We start from the raw sequence: 14843 nt of genomic DNA, 5'->3' as shown, positions 1-14843 counted from the left end.
TTTTTATTTTGGATAGAGTAAGAGAAGGTTCTAACCCCCTGTCAGGTTTTCTTTCCATCTGTGTCCCATTGTGGAGATTTACCTTCACTTCATGTCCCATAGCCAAAACAGGAAGTGAGAGGATATTCCGACAAATTAAAGGTATACCTTGGGGATCACCAGATCTAGTGTCCTGATTGGAAGATTTCCTCTCTATTACTGTTGTGGGAACAATACAAAATTTCAGGTTTCCTTTTACTTTCATTTTCAATGATGATAGTAAACAGGACAAATGGAGAGGGTGGAATCTCCTTAGCTGGAGTACAGACAGCAATAAAAACCGACAGGTGTTCTAATGCCTCTCCACGCTATCCAAAACCCAAAAAAAAAAGTTGCCTTGGTTATACATTCAAAGCGGTTGTATGCCCTAAAAAAAAAAAAAAAAAAAAAAAAACACAAAAAAACAAACCTGTAAGGCAAAGGCATTATGAGCTACTAGCTCATTATGAAATGCTTACTTACCTTAGAATGAGGCATCAACATCTGATCTCGGTCACCGCTGAGGGAGCTGACATGTTCCTCTGCGTTTCTTCCGGGTCTGCGGCTCCAGCGCTGTGAGTGGCCGTAGCATACGCGCGGAAGTCCTCTTTCCGGCGAGGTCCGGCAGCATCCTCTGGACCTTCAAAGCGCATGCGCCGCTGACACCAGCGGCTGCATGCAAGGTGAATATCTCCTAAACCATACAGGTTCAGGGGATATTCATTTTACCTACAGGCAAGCCTTATTATAGGCTTAACTGTAGGTAAAAATGTGCAAGCAGGGTATACAACCGCTTTAGTATCTGAGCAGTCACCTGGCTGCCTATACTAAGTTTGAGTAAATTTTCCAAAACATCCAAGAACCTAATCAAAAGGGTAGCTTTGCTCAGCCAATAGGAAGGTGCACGAGTTTTCTTTTTCTTTCCTTTAGCTTTAGTGAGGCTCCCCTTTTAAATACCTGAAACTTGTCTTGTGGGATGTTCAAAAGTTAAAGCCCCTTCGCACTTTCACATGCGTGTTATAGGGCACACTATCATGTAGTACAACAATGCACAGTGTATGTACATTGCCAGAAAATGTCAATGGCACCCCAATGTGCATACATTTGCAAAGCAAACGCTGCTTCCCACCATGGCGAAGCAAGTCTTGTGGTGCTCTAGAAAAAACACCTTGAGAGCACTTTGACCATTAATGGGCAATGCCATGTGTGTTTATGCACCCCAAAATCTGCAATGGCCCTAAGGGCCACAGAGATGCAACTGTTGGCCTTGCATTAATGTCATGATAATATAATAGTAAAAGAAATGCAAGTTAAAATATCTTTGCAATTTGCCTAATTTTTGAGAGGGATTATTTTTTTTATATATTTTTATATACGGTATTCTTTTATTTTTATTTTTTATGTAGCATCTGAAGGGCCCATTGTCATCTGTTAGAAGGATGGAAGGATTTTGTTAAGTACAATGTGTAATAGACCCAATAAAAATATAACCACTTAAATTATTATACAGCCTGTTTGATAGCTGTCTGTTTTCAGTGCTTAATTCTCTATCCTTGACGAGAATAAAATACAAATTTGATGCACAATTTATATGTCAGATTTAATTTATTGCATTGCTCAGGTTAAGATTTAATTTCCTTATCTAGCTGCTGAATTCAATTTTTTTTTTTTTTTTTTTCCCCCTCTGGTAGGTCTCCTACTTTGAAATTTATATGGACAAAATTCGGGATTTACTGGATGGTAAGACATTTTTCTGTACAGATTTCAGTCAAGTAATAAAAAAAAATTTAAAAAGTTGAGGCAATTGTTTTTTTTGCAATCCTTACCCCTTTACCTCCTTGCTGTGCATCTGGTATTCTTAATTATCAATCTCTAAATCTCAGTTTCAATATAAGTAACCACTTACATGGGTTGTAATGGGGGGGTATTCCTCCACTTCTGGTACTTTCACAGCTCCAACCAGGCACTCCCACTTACTCTTAGACAACTGAGCTCAGACCTATTCCACTACTATTGTGGGGACAGCGACTAAAGTATCTGGGTTGTTTTTATGAATGACAGGGATGGCCTGCAGCTGATGTCGCTCACAACACAAGCTGGCAGAGATTACTGTAGTCCCTCTCCCTACAGTGCTCTGTAGTATTTCCTCCATCCCTTTCCTAATTGCCTGGGGTCCCCAAACTTTTCAGTACGAGGGCCGCATTGTATATTTTATAAATCATTGACCAAAAAAAAAAACTCATCATGGGCCCCCCTTACAACATCTGGCTCCCAAGCAGAGATCCCCTTACATTAGGGTCTCCATTAGAGCCCCCCTTATATCTGGACGAAGAAGACTCCCCTCAGTGGATCGGCATCCCCACAAGACTCCCCTCAGTGGATCGGCATCCCCACGAGACTCCCCTCAGTGGATCGGTATCCCCACGAGACTCCCCTCAGTGGATCGGCATCCCCACGAGACTCCCCTCAGTGGATCGGCATCCCCACGAGACTCCCCTCAGTGGATCGGCATCCCCACGAGACTCCCCTCAGTGGATCGGCATCCCCACGAGACTCCCTCCTTCCCCCTTCAGAGTGTGTGTATATATATCTCTATTTCAGTTTGCCTTAGGAGTCCCCACTTACATACGGGTGCACAGTTTCTCCTTACTTCAGAAGTGCAGACCATAGGTAGCCTTTCCTCAGTGAACACTGTGGATATGCCATTGAACCCAGCCAAGGGCTGTATAAAATCTTATAGTAGGCTGGATGTGACCCTCAGGCGTAGTTTGGGGACTCCTGCCTTAGTGTACAAGGTAGAGAAGAGGAGGCATGGGGCTGCAGATTAGAAGGTGGGTGTTCTTGAGCTAAACTTCTACTTTAAGGGATATATATATATATATATATATATATATATATATATATATATATATATATATACACACATACATACACGTTTAAAGGTTTTCAAAGCATTAAAAAAAAAAAAAAAAAAAAGGAACACAAACATGGGGGATTCAGTTAATCTCTGATTTGGGTTATGTACCGTCTACCTCCCAAGTGTATCAGACTAAGTTCTGTGTCCCTTTAACGAGCAAAAATGTACAGCTACATCTACTGGCTTTTAAATGGTAAGCAGACTATTTTTATGTAATAATCAAATATGGCTTCCTTCATGTGCATATAATTTCAAAATATACACAGAAACATTATATCCTTACTTTTAAATTCATCTAAATCTTATTTAATGTCTTTTGGGGTTTCTGTTCCACATTTTAAAAGATTTATTCTGAATTTTCTGTTGCATTGAAGTTTTTCATCACATTTCTTCATTTCTCTTATTCTCTGCAGTCTCCAAAACAAACTTAGCAGTACATGAAGATAAAAACAGAGTTCCCTATGTGAAGGTATAGCATGTTAAGATATAATTACATAAAATGTAGTGTATTTTCTTTTTTGTGTGCATTTTTTTTTTCCAAAGAGAGCATCCTGAGCTTTACCACCATTTGCTATTAAAGGGAAATGCATTTGAGTTTGCTAGTTACCACATTAAACATTTAAAGGCTTTTTTTTCCCTTTTTGTGTACTTCCTTTGCATCCTTAAAGCTGAATTAAGCCTGATTTTGAAAACTTATGAGCAGGAAGGATTTTCATTTGCAGAAGAGACAAACTTACTACCTTCCTGCTTACAAGATGCTTTAGAATACACAGAGCTCCATATGCACAGCTGAGTGTACACTCTCGACACACCTTGGTACAGGCAGATCCGCTAATAAGGGGGTAGCACCTGCCCTCCTGAACGTGGGGGGGGGGGGGGGGGCAAGGCCTCATAAGTTCAACAGGGAAGCCCAGAGCAACAGGAGTGGGTGCAATTACTGGAACTAATCCCACTGTGGCCCATCCTGTGTTTACAATGCTTCAGTTTGTGAATGAACAGGGAGCCTCTGTACAGAGTGCTTCCTGTTCACTCACTCTGCAGCTGAGGTTACAGAGAAAGGATTAAGGAATCTGTGTCCTCAGTCTTTCTCAAAAGTGAGACGTCGGGAGTCTCTTTTTTTTTTTTTTTTTTTTTTTTTTTACACCCCTGATAGATATTTGACCAACCCCCTACAGGGCTGTTCACAAAATGTGAAAAAAATTAAGGGCTCATTCTCACAGGTATTCTGGTTGCAAAAATGAGTGGTTGGTGCATGTGGCTGGAGCTGCCTGTTAGGCTTGGTTCACTCTACCTGTCAGCTATGCTGTACAGGGCCACATGATTTCTAACAGCAGCCCAGGGTACTGAGATGTATTTACTTCCATGCACATGCGTGGGTGTTGCGTCATCCTGGCCCAGCCAATCAAGATATCTGAAGATGCAGGGAGGGAGCCTGTGGATGTCTCCTCACTGAAGGGGTGGAGCGTATTGGAAGGTTTGGTTCTGCTTTAAGCCTTCTGTAAAGCCATTTTAGGTTGACATCCTCATTTTATAGAGCTAGTGCACCCAAAAGTTCTTCAGAAGAAGATGCTGGCTTGTTAAACCGCCTTACAGTATATCTCTCTGGGACATTATTGGGGACGTATCTGAGCTTGATTTTCCAGGTATGCACGCCTGCTGGCCACTATGCTGAGAATATTATAGGTCTTATCAATTTTCATTGCTGTAATGCTTATTCGTGGGATGTATGAACCACAGAGCACCACGATGCCATTCATTTTGCCTGGCACTTCAATGCACCACATTGAACCTGTGTCTTAGCATACCATGATGCACACATGTGAACCATCTTTGTTGCATTTTGGAAAAGGCTGCTTGCTGCAATGCATGTCAATGTGTGACATAACGCACAATAATGTGCATGCAGTAACTGGCATTTATTTTATTTTTTCACAGCCTGGAAAGCATTGTACTCACAATCGGTGGATTGTGGGTGCATTGTGGGGCTTCTACAGACTCTGTTCCAGCTACCTGCCCATACCGAGGTATTTTCTTTCCAATGGAGAGCTGGAGGACGTGTCGATGGATTACAAGGGGTACTAAAATTGGAGAGTGCAAAATCTGGTGCAGCTCTACATAGAAACCAATCCACTTCCAGGTTTTAGCCCTGGTTCACACTGCCACGACTTGTCATGCGACTCGAGAGTTTAAAGTTTATTTTATTAATTATTAATTTATTAATTTTTTTATTATTATTTTATTTTATCTGATTAACTGCAATGGAACCGTTCTAATCAGTGCGACCCAAGTTGCACCGACTTGGAAAAAAGTTCTTGCAATACTTTTGGTGTGACTTTGGCACCACTTGCAATGTCTTCTGTCGAAGTCATATGCAAGCCACAGTGAAATCGCGCTGGGATGTCGGATTCAAAGTCATGTGACTTTGAAGCCGCAGCAGTGTGAACTGGGGCTTATTCTCAGTTTAATTGAACAAGCTGAAGTTAGACGCTGATTGGTTACCATGCTCAGCTGCACCAGTTTATTAAATCTCTCCCTAAGTGCGGTGATCACTGCACTTGTGTTCCATTGAACTACAGGCCCATCTGTTGTGGTGGTAGATGGTGACTTGTAGCTTATTCATTCACAGATCGCAGTTTCATAGGTGACTGCTATGGGGGTAAAAGTGTTCTTGGGCTGGGGGGTGGTTGCATGACACCACTTACACCCTAGATATGAGTCTAAAGTTGTGCAAAAGATGGAGTTAGTCTTTAAGAAACTACTAACCAGAGGCTGCTTACTAAGCCCCACCTATAACTAAAATGCCACTTTGGGTAGACCAAGCCTTAAATGTAATGGATTATGTGCTGCAAATAATAAACATTCTCTGATTCCGATGAATGTCATTCAGATTAGAAGATATTATTCAATCTGAATTGAAAAATTCTGATTTTGTTCTAATTGGAAAATTGATCTGATTGTTTTGTATTTTTACATGTATTCTGTATGTTTTAGGGCTGTACGGAGAGGTTTGTATCCAGCCCTGAGGAGGTGATGGATGTTATCGATGACGGAAAGGCGAATAGACACGTTGCTGTTACGAGTAAGTCACCATAAAAAAATGAAACTGGTATGAATAATAATAATAATAAAAAAAAGATCACCTGGTAAGGTAAATCTCCTCCACTTTAAAGTGTTACTAAACCCACAACAGTAAAATCAGTCTGTATATGCAGTAAATCATGCTTGTTATACTCACTGTGGAATCGAAGGGGTTAATCCTCTGCATTTTGTACAAAAGGCTGTTTGATCCTGTCTTCTATGATCCTCCCCTTCTTTTACTGTCCCCAATCCATCTCCTGACAGTACAGAGCCTTGGGGACACTCTACACATGCTCAGTTAGGTGTGTATTGCTGGAGAGTTTTTTTCTTGGGAGGGTGCATGTGATCAGCACTGTCCAGACAGAGGGTCAAGGGTCCTGCAGCCTCGTAGGACAATCGGGGGAGGTTAAAAACTCCTCCTACAAGCTTTAACCAGACACTGCTAGAAGTCAAAAGACTGCTATATACTGCTGATGAGAAAGGGTATATAGCAGTTTAAACTTACTAAAATTTATTGAATTTCCGTGTTCTGTGGGAGGCCAGATATATTCAGTGTAGGGTGCTGAGTTTAGGAACACTTTTAGGGCAAAAAGTCTTCTTGCCTGCTCCTGGCTTGAAGATACTGAGACTGTGTATTCCACTAACTTCTTACCTTGGGGTTGCGTTCTGTAATCGGTCCCAGTGCTGTACTCAGAAAATACCACAACCCAACATTTATGTAGATAAATGGCTGAATCATCTCTAAAGAGGAAAGGCTTGCTGCTGCTGCAAACTTAAAGTAGAAGGCAGATCTGCAACAACCAATATACTAGAAGATCCTCCTTGCTTTTTAGATCACACACAAAGGGAAGCATGCTGTGTTTATGAAGATCTCAAACTGTGAATTATTTCATTATTTCTTGTACCTGTAGGCTTTGTGTATGTAGTAATATGGCACCAGGAGGATAATGTTAGTGCCCCCTGCAGTATGCACACACTTTATTTCTACAGCATTTTGGTACCCCAAAAATCCTGAAGTGCTCTACTACAGAGTCAGCCATTGAACCTCGCGTGGTTGTGATATGGCCTGCCCTGTCCTCCGTTGGCTACAAAATGTAGCCAACAGAGGTATAGATCTGCCTTATACTTTAAGCTGGCCGTACACAGCGAATTGTATCCGGTGCCTGATGAACTGACCGGAATTCACTCTGTGGGTCGCCCTGTCTGCCACCTTCTGCCATTTGAAAAATCAAAGGAACAGGGGCAGAAATTTGTCTCTTGAGTATTTTTGAAGCTGGATGGACTGGTTTTTTGGAATACAACAGCCTTAGCGGGCAGTTGGTCCATTCATGTTGTTAAGCATGGATTGATGAAATGGTTAGATTTTGCGGTTTAGACACTGTTAAGTGTAGATGGAGGAATCTGTTAGGCCTCGTTCACACTTGTACATTTCATTCCCTCTCCCAATCTGTCCGACTGTCCTCTAATCTATCCATCTTTAGACGATCCCTGAAAACCCTTCTCTTCTAAAGAAGCCTATCCTGCTTCTAACTAATGCTGTTTTACTTCCTCAATCAGCTCATCCCCCACAGCTATTACCTTTTGTATCAATTGACCCTTCCTTTTTAGATTGTAAGCTCTAACGAGCAGGGCTCTGATTCCTCTTGTACCAAATTGTAATGTGACTGTAATGTCTGCCTTCACATTGTTAAGTGCTGCGGAAACTGTTGGCGCTATATAAATCCTGAATTATAATAATAATGTGTGTTTTAGGTGCAGAGCCTTAAAGCGGAGCTCCACCCAAAAGTGGAAGTTCTGCTTTAAGCACTCCTTACCCCTCTTACATGCCACATTTGGCATGTCATTTTTTAGGGGAGGGAGCAGGTACCTAGTTTTGACAGGTACCTGCTCCCGCTTCCGAAAGTTCTGCTCTCCCCCTCCCTGTAATCTTCTTGGACACGTTGCAGGTTCCAGAAGATTTCCAGGCCATTGAGGAGGCGCAGCACGACTTGCACTTGCGCAGTGCGCACCTGGCTGTGAACCCACAAGCTGTCACAGCCAGGTGCCCACACTTGCAATGCCGGCACCGGGGAGAGACGAGGGAGACAGCTGAGGGTTCGGGCGCCCGCATCGCTGGACCGTAGGACGGGAGTGTGTGTTTATTAAAAGTCAGCAGCTACACTTTTTGTAGCGACTGACTTTTAATAAACACAAAAACGGCTGGAACTCTGCTTTAATGTCCTACATGCTGCATCTTTGATGCGCTTTCATCAAAACGTAAACTCCTATTGAGTTCAAAAGTGGACATGTGCAGGACGGAAAAATGTAGTTCTGTTACTAACTTCATTTTTGTTGATTTTGTTTCGGAGTTCATTTAGATTCGTTTTTGTTTAGTTTCGTTCATTTTTTAACTAATTCCAAATTTTCGGAAAAATTCAGATTGGTTGAAAAATGATCGAACGATTTGAATTTTATGTACAGAATAGCTGGTTGTTAAGGAGCGGGCCGGGAAGTCGGGCACAGTGTCCTTAACAAATGATGACTCATCAGCTGTTAGCGGGTTTCCCCAACTGACAGCTGAAATGTAATCAAAAGAATGCCGGCAATTAAAAATTCTTAAACAAACAGCGTGGGGTCCTGTTCCCCCTCAATCCATACCAGGCCCTTCAGGTCTGGTATAGATTTTAAGGGAAACCTCATGCCAAAACTGTATGCCCCCCCCCCCCCCCAATCCATACCAGACCCTTTATCTGAGCATGCAGGCCAGGAAAGGGGAGGGGGCGACGAGCGAGCCCCCCCCCCCCCCCTCCTGAACCATACAAGGCCACATGCTCTTCCAGGCCCACCACCCCCAACCCACCCTCCAAAATCACTTTGTCCCCATGTTCCCCCACATCAGGAATCTCCAAACTGCGGAACTACACATCCTATGAGGCATTGTAAAACTCTGACATTCAGACATGACGCGAATTGTAGTTCCTGAACAACTGGAGGGCCATAGCTTGGAGACCCCCTGCTCTACATGCCCACCACTTTCCCCACATGCCCATCAACATGGAGACAAGGTGTCTCTTGACAAACAGATATTCTTCACACACAATTCAAGTCAGGCGATCGTTTTTCAACTTATTCAAATCGTTTGGAAAATTTCAACAAGGTTAGTTACTATTTTTCTCAGTGATTCATATACATCCAAATCTCCGAATAACCAAAAATTTGTCTGAATTTATATTCGTACCGAAACAAATTGCACAGGTCTATTCAATGATGGTGTGCCTAAATAAGATGTAAAATGCAGCACACAGATGTGAACCATGCCTTCAATTTTGCCGACGTTGTTAGGCGCGAATGGAGGAGTCTGTTAGATTTTGCAGGCTGCATAAAAGATCTGTGTATGGCCAGATTTACTAGCCAACAGGATGATAAAATGAGTCTGTTCACTTTGCAGGGGATTTTTCCTGAGAGCCTAGTGAATGTGGCGACATTTCACTTTGTAAATACCAGTCATGTGCAAGGAAAATAAAAACAGCATTTTTGTTTGCACACAGGTGGGTGATAGAAGTCGGCAGAGCTTCACCTCATTAAGCTCTGGAGAAAATTCCCTTGCAAAGTGCAACTTCCCCTACAAAGTAAACAGTATAAATGCCAGAGCACCTTGTATTTTTGGTGCACCATGATTCTATAGAAATGCATGCATGTGAAAGGTACTTGCATTATCATCCAGCTGTTACATTTATTTAATCTTACAAGTTTGTTTTTAAAGTAAATTTTGATGTGAGTTTTGCATGCCTCCCTATTTGAGTAATCGTATGCAGTCCAAAGGTTGGTGCACTGTATTATCTCTGCACTCAGTTCCTGCTTAATAACCGTTGAGATAAGAGATTGGCCACACAGGGAGTGCATTGTTTTTAATCGTCGGCTGACTCAGACTTGCTTTGTAAAGCACAAACCAATGCAAATATAGCTGCCCCCCCATGTAGTTACAGTCACAAATTATATATAAACGCTTTAAAAACAATAAAATTGATACGATTACTTACATCAATCTAATTTTATACTGAAATGCTTATTTATTTATTTTTTATATTCCTCTTTTGTGGGTTTTGTCTCCATCTGATATGAATCCCCTTTGCTGTTTTGTCCTATGCAGACATGAATGAACACAGTTCCAGAAGTCACAGTATTTTTTTAATCAATATAAAACAAGAAAATATTGAGACTGAGAAGAAGCTTTGTGGGAAACTGTACCTTGTAGATCTGGCAGGAAGTGAAAAGGTGAGCATTTGCACTGCTTTGGAAATCCTCCTTGATGGGGTTTGATTGGGTTTTATATGGAATTCTTTGTGCAAAATTAATTTCTGAGCTTAAAGTAGAACTATAGGCAATTTTTTATTTTTATTTTTTTGTTTTCCATTTTGGATAGAGCAAGGGAGGATAGGAACCCGTTGGATTTATTTTTGCCATCTGTGTCCCATTGTGGATATTTACTTTCACTTCATGTTCCATAGCCAAACGGGAAGTGTGAGGAAATCCTTGCAAATTAAGGGAATTCCTTGGGGCTACCCCAGGTTACCAAAACTAGTGTCCCCATTGGAACATTTTCCCTCTATTACTTTTCTGGGGACAACCCAAAGTTTGGGTATTTTCTTTCACTTTCAATGATAATGGTGAACAGGACACATAGGGGTTAATTTACTAAAGGCAAATCCACTTTGCACTACAATTGCACTTGGAAGTGCAGTCACTCTAGATCTGGGGGGGGGGCATGCAAGGAAAATAAACTGAATTCTTCCTTGTACATGATTGGATGATAAAATCAGCAGAGCTTCCCCCTCGTTTCAGATCTTTCCCCCTCGTTTCAGATCTTTCCCCCTCGTTTCAGATCTTTCCCCCTCGTTTCAGATCTTTCCCCCTCGTTTCAGATCTTTCCCCCTCGTTTCAGATCTTTCCCCCTCGTTTCAGATCTTTCCCCCTCGTTTCAGATCTTTCCCCCTCGTTTCAGATCTCCTCCCCTCGTTTCAGATCTCCTCCCCTCGTTTCAGATCTCCAGTGACTGCACTTCCAAGTGCACTTGTAGTGCAAAGTGGAATTGCCTTTAGTTAATCAACCCCATAGAGAAGTTGAATCTCCCTTGAATGGGGGCATAGACAGCAATAAAAACTGACAAGTGTTCTAATCTATCTCTACTCTGTCCAAAAAAAAAAAAAAAAATTGTATACTACAGAATACCTACCCTTATGCAGGGCCAGGACAAGGGGTGGGCAGAAGGGGAACCGCCCTGGGCACAGTGGTCACCAAAAGCTAAAGACCAGTGCCTTGCAACCACTGGGTTGCGGCTTCATGTCTGCTCTGACAGCTAGTGCTTTTCTCCTTGTGCTCCAACATGCCCACAATCCCACCTCATCCGCCCGCAGCTGAAATGAAAAACTCACCAGGCTTGCACAACTTCCCTCTAGCTGTATAGAAAGCAAACAGTTGGTCACACATGTGGCAGCGCACACTCTCTATGCCAACCATCGCCACCTGGAGCAAGAGCGCAGAGGGGGAGGAGGTAGTTCTGTATCTTTGCCCTGGACACTGGACAAGCCTGTCCCGGCACTGTCCCTATGTTATCGAAAAGAGCAGAGAGGATGAGTTCTGTAGTCCTGTCCTAGGAGGACAACCCTGCTGTTTCATGATGCAGTACAATGGTTGTTGTCGCCCTAGGATAGAAAGTGTTGGTGGCTGGATCACCAGGAGAGAATAAAGGGAAAACAAAAAAAGCAAATGCAGCCACCACTTCTAAAAACTGCAATATATTACATTTTTGTTGTTGGGTTTAGATACACTTTTTATGAGCTAGCCTTGCATCATTAGAAATCTTTGGTTTTCGGACTGTTCACTCAATTTTCTACTAGTTAACGGGGTCAAACCGATAGTGGCGAAAAAGTAAACAAGGGAGCAGGATGGAAAATAATTTTTGACTGAAATTCTAATGGTGAATGTGGTTTTTGTTTGGGAAATTCCATGTATTCTAAAGTGGGATGTTAAAACCAAACAATATTTTAAAATACTTTCAAACAACATTCATAAGAAAATCTACCAGTGTGTGTGGCCAGTTTTACGTGTAGATTTTTTGTGTGTGTGTATATGATATATATTTATTTAATGTTATACATCAACACACACACACTGTATATAAATATATACGTGTGTGTATCAGATGCGTCAGTTTTGTTGTATAGAATGTGAAATGTCAGGCATTATACTGATCACCATTGACGACCTGTGTCAGTACATTTCTGCTGATCCTTTCATGTTTCCATCAGGTCAGCAAAACTGGAGCTGAGGGAGCAGTTCTGGATGAAGCAAAAAACATCAATAAGTCTTTATCAGCCTTGGGCAATGTAATCTCAGCTTTGGCTGAGGGAACGGTGAGTAACCTGAACCTGCCGCCTAGTTATTGGTGCGATAAATCTCTCCAGCGCATCCAAATGACTGTCTTTCTCATATGAAATCACAGGCTGTTCAGATCTGCCTGTAGTAACTGTCATGATTTGTGTGTCGTAGTATTGGATGAACAGTTGACACCCATTTTAAACTCGATACGTACGTTACAACCTATACAATCTCCTTTAAGTCTACCAATAAGTATGTAGTTCAAGGGCCTGCCTGATTTGATACGAATTGATTGGGCAGTTCAGGTAGGTCCTGTATTACATAGCTTTGGTCTAAAGTTGATTGTATGATCAGATTGTAACATGTATGTTGAGCCCTAGCTGGAAATAATGAAGTATAACCACTTGACCTCTGGAAGATTTTACCCCCTTCATGTCCAGGGCGTTTTTTGCTTTTCTGTACTGTGTTACTTTAACTGGTAATTGCGTGGTCATGCAACACTGTATGCAAACAAAATTTATGTATAGTTTTTACACAAATAGAGCTTTCTTTTGGTGGTAGTTGATATCCACTGGGTTTTTTATTTTTCATTATATAAACGAAGAAATAACCCTAAATTTTGAGAGACTTTTTTTTACTTTTCTGCTATAAAACATTCCCAATAAAGAAAAGAAAATTTCTTCATAAATTTAGGACAAAATGTATTCTGCTACATGTCTATGGTAAAATCCCAATAAGTGTATTTTGATTGGCCTGAAGGTCTAGGCCATAAGCAAACTGTGAGGGTCATAGTTCAAATTAGTTGATTCTCTTCACTAGAGTTCCTGTGATCAAATGCCTAGGCTTTAGCAAATGCACAAGCACTGAAGGAAAACTGAAGCTGCATTTTCTCCGGAAAAGTAGTGGCACTGCACAAACATTTAAAGGGCAGAAATGTATAAACCTATTACAAGACCATTTTATGATGCAGTTCATAGAGGGCCCAACTAGGAATGATGCTCTTCTGGTAATCTCAAACCATGCAGAGCTTATTACTAATGTTCATATAAAAGAACATTTGTGTAGGAGTGACCGTAACATGATTTCATTTAATGTTAGCTGTAAGCAACAAGCACATATTGACAATATTAAAACACTTAACTGTAGGAGAGCAAATTTTCCAAGGATGAGGGCCACTCTCCAAGATTTGGACCGGGAGGGAATATTGGTATCGACGAACACAGAACAAAATTGGGAATTCTTCGTCAAAAAGACTGTATGTGAAAACACTGCATAATCTATTCCCACGGGCAATAAGTTTAACCTCCCTGGTGGTAATTCCGAAACAGGCTCGGGGTGAAATTTCAGTACCAGGAGCGGTAATCACGAGCTAGACTGGATCGCATTGCAGCATCCAGGAAGAGGTTACTTACCTTGTCCCCTGGATCCTGTGATGTCTTCCTGCAGTGTGAGCGGCTCGTCCTCCGCTCGATCATGGAGCGAGCATTGCGACGCACAGGGATGGAGAACGGCGCCAAATTCAAAAAGTGAAACGCACTATGCATACAGTATACTGTAATCTTACAGATTACATTACTGTATGTAATTATTTCACCTCCCTTTTGTCCCTAGTGCTTTGTCCAGTGTCCTGCATGCAGTTTTATATTATAAAAACTGTTCTTTCTGCCTGGAAACTGGAGATTGTCCATAGCAACTAAAACCTTCCCTTTACATCAAAAGTGATTTTAGAGCAGCTAGAAAACAGCGATAATAAATTAGAATCACTCGCAGAATTGAGCGATGGTGATTTGTGGGGAGATCCGTCATCAAATACTGAAAACTAATGACAGCGACAATTCTGCAACTGAGCAAATTTCAGTGTTTTTGATTTAATTACATTATTGAATATTTTTTATTATTATTTGGTATAAATATTTATAGTTATTTATTATATTATAATTTATGATTTTGTGTTTCAAACTTTATTACACCTGAGATGTCTACTAGACTCTGGTTTGGACAGATTATTGCTAAGAATTACAGGCCTACTATAAAAAACACCAAATTTCCATGCAAAATAATTGTACCGCTTTCAGCACCTAAAATCCAACATAATCATACCGCCAGGGAGGTTAAAGGGGTTGTAAACCCTCGTGTTTTTTCACCTTAATGCAACCTATGCATTAAGGTGAAAACTTCTGTCACTAAGCAGCCCCCCCAGTTGAACTCACCTGACTGAGCCCATTCGTTCCCACGCAGGAGATGCGCACACCCTCTCTGGCCGGGGTCTCAGCTCTTCATTGGATAGATTGATAGCAGCGCGGACATTGGCTCCCAGTGCTGTCAATCAAATCCAATGATGCGAGCGCCGGGGGCGGGGCCGAGTCTGGCTTTCTTTGTCTATAGATGCAAAAGCTGGACTCGGGAGCCTGTCCGCGAGTACCCCCAAGGGGAATCTCCCCCTAGGTGGTTTCCTGATGCGGGGAGGAGCTAC

The 14843-nt window shown here is 41.7% G+C and overlaps 1 protein-coding gene across 1 annotated transcript in view; it reads left to right on the top strand.

Annotated features, from left to right (window-relative positions):
* KIF5C (kinesin family member 5C) overlaps positions 1–14843 on the top strand; it is a 124697-nt gene that overhangs the window by 49687 nt on the left and 60167 nt on the right. Inside the window, exons 5-9 of the mRNA XM_073634210.1 lie at positions 1710–1758; positions 3349–3404; positions 5927–6014; positions 10143–10267; positions 12301–12405. Coding sequence (XP_073490311.1) covers positions 1710–1758; positions 3349–3404; positions 5927–6014; positions 10143–10267; positions 12301–12405 — 423 coding nt within the window. The remainder of the gene's footprint in view (positions 1–1709; positions 1759–3348; positions 3405–5926; positions 6015–10142; positions 10268–12300; positions 12406–14843) is intronic.

The sequence above is a fragment of the Aquarana catesbeiana genome, linkage group LG06 (genome assembly GCF_042186555.1).
Source record: "Aquarana catesbeiana isolate 2022-GZ linkage group LG06, ASM4218655v1, whole genome shotgun sequence".
Taxonomy (NCBI): domain Eukaryota; kingdom Metazoa; phylum Chordata; class Amphibia; order Anura; family Ranidae; genus Aquarana; species Aquarana catesbeiana.
The sequence above is the reverse complement of the archived record's forward strand: the minus strand, read 5'-3'. Positions and strand labels throughout refer to the sequence as shown.